At 40.2% G+C, this 7,073-nt stretch overlaps 1 protein-coding gene across 1 annotated transcript; it reads left to right on the top strand.

Moving 5' to 3' along the window:
* Positions 1-2,080: 2,080 nt before the first annotated feature.
* On the top strand, positions 2,081-6,591 carry LOC134585681 (cytochrome c oxidase subunit 7A2, mitochondrial). The gene is made up of 4 exons (XM_063441134.1): positions 2,081-2,191; positions 4,641-4,730; positions 5,718-5,802; positions 6,374-6,591. The coding sequence occupies exons 1-4, from the start codon at positions 2,174-2,176 to the stop codon at positions 6,430-6,432; spliced, it is 252 nt and encodes an 83-aa protein (XP_063297204.1). The 5' UTR covers positions 2,081-2,173; the 3' UTR covers positions 6,433-6,591.
* The last annotated feature ends 482 nt before the right edge of the window (positions 6,592-7,073 follow it).

Genomic DNA, 7,073 nt, shown 5'->3' with positions numbered 1-7,073 from the left:
CTGCTGGGGTTTTGGGGTTGTCCTGCGTTTTCTTTTCTGCTTTTGTGGGTACGTGTGCCCGGTTTGGCGCAGTCCGGCTCTCGCCTGTACGCTTGCCGATGCTCACTCGAGTGGGCGCTTGGAATGCCTGCAGTAGATTAGCATGGTGACGTCTGCGGGTCGCAGGCCGGATCCACGAGGCTATCGCCCGGGCTGCTGAGAGGCTGTGGAAACCCCTGCTGCGCAGCAGCTTGTAGAAGGCTGAGCAGAGCCGGTCGAGGGCCTCTAAGGAGGAAGGCTGTGAGCGGTTGCTCCTGGCTCCACTCTGTAGTTTATGGTGAGCGGCCATCTTGGACACACTCTGACTGATTCGCGCCTCTTCCGCGTATGTACGCCTGCTCGCTTGTTGCCGCCGTTTGCCCGCTTGTCTTGCGGGGACCGGGATGACCCCCACCGGTCCTGGGGGGGGGGGGTTAAATTAAGTGTGATTGCTGGGGATTCCGGCGTCAGAGAGAGCGGCCGCCTCTCTCCGGCTTCAGCTCCCGCAGGCCTCAGATTGCTCCTCGGTCTATGTGCCCCAACAGGCTTCCAACGGGTGTCTCCCGATTCCTCCGTGTACCCCCGAGGTGGGTGGTACACCCTGGGGTGTTATCGGGCTGTATAGCCGTTGATATTTCTTATTATTTTGCTTGCCCGCCAGGAGCTCTTTCCCTGCACGTCTGGTCGACTTGGCGGTCAAGCTCCGCCCCCCCTCTTTGACTTTTACCTCTCCTTCACGCCTCATGTTCAGTGTATTACCAAATCCTGCCGCTTCCATCTTAAAAACATTGCGCGCATCCGACCCTACTTAACGCCAGATGTGACTAAGGTGCTGGTCCATTCCACTGTCCGTTCTCACCTGGACTACTGTAATCCGCTTCTCAGTGGTCTTACGTGCTCCCAACTTGCTCCGTTACAGTCCATAATGAAAGCAGCGGCGAGGCTCATCTTCCTGTCTGCCTGCACCTCCCACACCTCACCCTTCTGTCAGTCCCTACATTGGCTTCCTGTAAGATATAGAGCTCAATTTGAAAATTCTGGTTCTTGCTTTCAAATCTCTACATAATACTGCTCCCACCTATCTATCCTCCTGAATACACATGTATGTCACGTCTAGGCCCTTACACTCTGCTGAAGACTTACGTGTGTCTTCTGTCCGTACTCCCACCTCTGATGCTCGCCTTCAAGACTTCTCGAGGGTTGCACTGTTCCAGTGGAACTCGCTTCCCTCCTCCGTTAGATGCTCACCCAGTCTCCACTCCTTCAAAAAATCATTAAAAACCCACTTCTTCATAAAAGCGTATCAATTAAACTAAATAGCTCCCGACTGATTCCTCTCTTGCAACTGTCATTAGTCTAATACTATCCTTACCTTTTGTGTCACTTTACCCCACTCCCTCTAGCATGTAAGCGTATTCAGCAGGGCCCTCAAGCCCTCTGTTCCTGTGTGTCCAACTTGTCTGGTTACAACTACATGTCTGTTCGTCCACCCATTGTAAAGCGCTGCGGAATTTGATGGCGCTATATAACTAATAACATAATAATAATAATATCTCGAGAATTTTTCCATCTTGACTATTTTGAGACTTACATTTGAAATTCTCTTTGAATTCTTGCTTTAGTGAATAACCAGCCTATAAAATCATTCAACATTAGGTCAGTAAAGACCCTAATGCTGATAAGACGGATCAGATGCATTCAGTAAGCAGATTTCCCTTTATATTGCAACACCTTCAGTCCCTGCCGCTGGCAAGACGTTGCCACTAGGTGTCAGTGGAGTGTAGAGAGGTTTACAGTATGGGACGCTCTGTGCCAGTTTACACTCTATGCTTTCTATTAGCAGCACCCTCCATCTTTGAGCATGGCAGGACTTTTGCAAATTTCGTCGCAAGTATGTACACAGTGACGCAACTCACACGCTCATGCACCTCTATCCCCGCACTAACCTAGCAAAATATTAATTTGTACAATAAAACATAATTTTGCCAATATGTAAAATGGCGCCCTCGCCCCTCCCTCAATGATTTATAGCGTATCTTTTAAACATGGGCACTTCCGGTGCCGCAGACCATTTCCCGTTCCGTTTTGCTGGTGTCCTTGTCCTTTCTAGGGTAAACGGAAGCGGCTGTGTGAGGCACGGAGACTGGTCAGCAAGATGTTACGGAATTTACTGGTAAATCTGAATACTCTCGCAGCGTTAATGCTATGTATTAATAGTGCTGTGCAGTCAGTGCAGCCCAGGGCTGGGGACAAATCCCACTGACCTCAGCCAGACAGCCAGGGTGGATATGGACATCATACAGCAACGGAGGACAGCCCTGCATGGCGTGTGTCTAGTACAAGGCAGCACGGCCGTACTGTGTGACAGATAGAATGTTTCATCATGGAGGGTACACAGCATTCTATTTAGAATATCAGTTATTTGGGCTTAATTAGCTGTAACCTTTCACAGCCTTAGCCTTGAACCCTCTAAGCTAGTTAGGGTTAGAGGATTCACCATGTTTATTATTGGGGAATGATATCGTTTTGGCCTAAAATATTACATTCTTTAGCCAGTTTTCCTCCCATTCAAGGTTAGTAAATGGTAGATATTTATTACAGTATTTGGTGTAAACATCTAGCAATTTGTTGGCCTTTGCAGTTTCTTCCCAACTATAGTATGCTTAAATCTACAAATGCACTTTGCACTGATTTGCAGGAAAATTAGATGTGCATTGACTTCTGTAACACTTCTGATGGTTGTATGTGAGACATGTTCACATTCAAGTACCGTAGGTATGGATTCAATCTGTGCATTGTTGGTGCCATTGAGTGGACTCATCACACAACTGCACGCCCACAATAGCTTGAAGGGTACATATTGGCGGATGTCTTCATAGTGGTAAAGCCCAGAAAGGTCAAATTAACAAAATTCTTAATACAATTTCTAATTTTTATTTGCTAGCAATCTGACTTCCATTGATATATTAAAATTGGTTGGCAAGTATGCAGTTGTGAAAAATTGTCTTTTAACAAAGCTAGTCATACTAGTTTTTATATATAATAATTATTCATATTTCCAATGTGCCACCCTATACTAGAACTGTGTATTTGTATTTTGCACTGCACCGTATTTTTCTTGCTGCCTGAAGTGTGTGTACGTGCTGCAGTAGCACTTCCTGGTTTGTGAGAAAGAAGTTATGCATTTTCTTCAAGTGACAGAAGCTGTAAATTGAACCCATGCCTTTACCACCACCAGCAGTACAGTGCAATAGTACGGTTTTCCATGATTTCTTAACACGGTGTTCTTCCCTTCATGGGAAAATGAGAAATTAGGTTTTGCGTTTACGTTTTTGGTCCCCCAGTGCACTGACCCAAAGTTCTATATTTTGCATTTACTTGACAACTGCACTTGTCAATTCTTGTCTTTATGTAAATAGTGAAGCTGGCTCAAATAATAAAATTAAGATGCTTTTTAAAATGTATTTATTTAAAACTTCCATTTGCATTTTATTTTAAGCCCTTTATGACTGTCAATGCACCGCAATTTTTTTTTTTTCTTCATGGATTAATGTGAATGCGGTGTTGTAAACGGCATTTTTACACTGAAAATGTACTCACTCACTGAAAGAGAAACTGCACATTCAAAATCTTCACACATACCTCGAGACCCTATTCATTAGAACATCTGCCATAACACTGTTGAAAATGTGCTTTGATAAGTATGTACATTTTGAAGCATTGCTTACTTGGGACTGGCAGTGATAGCCTGAGAGCATCAGCTTAGCTGCTAGAGCCAATTGTTCCATATTTGATGATCACTGCAGGAGAGACATTATAGTTCAGTGTTTAACCATTCAAAGTGCTTTAACATTTCAAGTTAACAAGACAGGTGATCGGGGTACCATAGCCACTTCATTGACATGAAATGGTTTCGGTGCTAGGAGTATTGCTTTAATAATTTTATATCTTCATACTGAGCCATAATAACTAGCATGTTACTTTTAGGAAATAAAAATGCCCATCCACCATGTGAATGTAGAAAGCCTCTTCTTCACAATATTAAATTTGCCTAATCACCTCATTCAAACCAATGAAATGGTGAAACAGCACTATCTTGCTGTAAATAAACTTCAGCTCCAAACGTGTAATAATCTGCGGTGGAGTCCACTCTATGGAGAAGTATTTCACTAAATATATAGTAATAAATAACTGTCAAATTATTTAATTTTTTTTATTTTTTATCGCTATTAATTAGCCATGCATTGCACCGGTGCTACCATCATGAAAAACCACCGGAGAAAGCTCATCATTCACTGCACTGACTTCAACGCTGGTCTGTTTTAAGTAGACCTCAAAGTGCACTTACTCTTAATTTATCTGACATCACTTTCAGATCAGTTGGCAGAATGTGTATTACTGATGTGTTTTAGTTGTGTTATTCAGGAATTCTGTTAAATAAGAAACTGTACTACAGGTAGGGCTAGGTTTTGTTCATTGTGTAGCCGGTTGCTGTCGCTGCAAATCCAGTCAAAAGGGCAAATAGAATTTTTGAGCTTTGTTCAGAGCTCTGTTCATTTTGATAGTCATATTTAACATTATATTTTGTAATTATATTTGTTTTCTCTTATCTTTTGTTTCAGACTCTTCGTCATGTTTCTCAAAGAGCTATCAGCAGCTCTAGTCGGCGACCACTGCTAAATAAAATTCCAGACAAGCAGAAGCTATTCCAGGTATCTAATTCTGCACATATTATTTTTCTGATTGCTTATAAAATATCCACTTATTCACATTAGGTTTTTGCAATTTTAATTTGACCCCATTCATCTATGAATTTATGGGATTTATGATCAATAACAACCCATAATTTATTCTCCCCCTCCCCCCCCCTTCCTTTCTTACATAGTGACAGCATGAACTAAATATAGGAATTAATTTTATAAACAATGTTATATTTTGCAAAAGTGTGGCATATCCAAGGTGTGAAAAATTAAATAAATATGTTTTTAAATTAAACATAATATATTGAGCAAACAAATTTCAGCTATATACTTAAGCAATTTGTTCTGGTAACCTATAAAAATAAAAATGACAAACATATAGTGTGGGACCATAAAAATAAATCCCTCCAAATTAAAACCCTTCTTTGATAAACTCTTGAAAAAGACTGGCTGTGTGACACTCAAACAGCTGAGCACCAGGATGGTCAAGTCCTGAAGATCATTCGATCCAAAGAGGCAGGTAAGCATTTTCTCGAAAGCATCACCAAAATCTGAAATACTTTTATCATTCATATAAAACCATTTTTTTTTTTTTTCAGATTTAATCTGGGAAAATCATGAGTTTAGTGAATAAACCTACCAATGTCTAAGACTAAGCAGGGTCCCCAAACTTTGTAGTTTAGAGTTTTGTGTCCAGACAAGTGGATTGGGCTACCACTTTAGTCCCTTAGACAAGTAGTTTTTCAAAAAAAAAATTTAAAATTATATTAACAATTTCCACTCCCCTGACGTATCTGGTTACGGTATTTGTTTTGAATTTTATCCATATACCTACATGTGATTTCCTGCATTAAATTGACCTTGTCGCTTACCTTGAACTAACATCTGTTTTACAACTTGTGAGTAGGCAGTTTCTAAGTAAACTAAACAAATTAACACTGTTAATCTTTTTTAGATAAATCACTTTTATATATTGTTTTTGTTTTGTATTTTCTATAGGAAGATAATGGCATTCCAGTTCATTTAAAAGGAGGAGTTGGAGATGCCCTATTTTACAGAGGAACAATGGTTCTTACTGTTTTGGGTAAGTTTAAATAACAAACCACTCTTGGCAACATCATGATGTATATTGACCATTGTTCAACATATGAAGGGGAACACATTACTTCTCAGAAATGTTTAATATCACGTTTCCTTATTCTCTGTAGTCAACAGATATGCTTTATGTTGTCTGAAAAACAAAATGACACCTATAAATACTTTCCTCTATCTTGCAACGGAGTACCTTTTTATCTTGGCTCCATATTAATCACTGTTATTAGCTCTGCCCTTTGTAACTGTCAGTGGACATGGGGAGAGTTTTGGAAAGAGGAAAAATAATATATATTAATATCTGTGTGGGCTAATACAGATATTGTTCTTATGTGTCATTGTAGAGTAAGAATAGTGTATTTAGGTCTGTTTATTAAGAAAGTGTATTGTGGTGAATTGCTAAATTTAGGACAAAGTGGAAAATTTGGAAGGTAGAATAGCTGAATCCTTTTCTTTTATTTCTCCACCAAAGGAAGAGCTGTCCTCCTTTCCAAAGTGAATTTTACTTATGATGATGTTGCTGGGTATGCTAAAATATAATAACAATGATCTTCTCATTTCAGGAACAGGATATGCTCTTTATGAGTTGTTCATTGCTGCAATGCCCAAGAAGCAGAATTGATTCCATCCAACTTTCCAATTGATGTCTGTCCATTTAATTGCCACTCTTCAGGGACCATTTTTGTCCTTGTCATAACAAGCTCCGTGCAATTTAGGGAACAATATTTATTAAAATGTACTGTAAATCCTGCAAAAATAAAAATGGTTTTACATTACTGTACTCTGCATCTCTAGTCGTCTTGTTTGGAAACCGGTAACTGAGTAACAGGTGCTATCTGTATTGTGTAGTCCACTCTCCTTTTCCAATATGCCACACCATCTCTTTTTAGGTATTTTTGTTGAACTATGATGGTAATTTAAGGGGACAAACCTGAAAGGAGCTGGCACACCATTTTTTTATGCATTATATAGTTTACAAGTAATGCATTAAGCAGTAAAATACCTTTAAAATCTTTAAATAGAATTCGTAAAGCTGCTCAGTATGCTGATGACAGACATAAGGCAGTCAATATCTGTTCGTAGTATTTTGAACTGAGCTCTGTGCAGTGATTAGCTGAGTCTCCAATAGCATGTGTTCCTTCCTGCAGCATCACAAATTGGATTGTTTTCTGGGAAGTAAACATTGCTCCTTTGTGTGTGGGCCAAGTGGCAGGCTTATAGCTGCAGTAATGTTGGCAAATAACTTTAGTTATAAGCCACTCT

The sequence above is a fragment of the Pelobates fuscus genome, chromosome 2 (assembly GCF_036172605.1).
Source record: "Pelobates fuscus isolate aPelFus1 chromosome 2, aPelFus1.pri, whole genome shotgun sequence".
Taxonomy (NCBI): domain Eukaryota; kingdom Metazoa; phylum Chordata; class Amphibia; order Anura; family Pelobatidae; genus Pelobates; species Pelobates fuscus.
The sequence above is the reverse complement of the archived record's forward strand: the minus strand, read 5'-3'. Positions and strand labels throughout refer to the sequence as shown.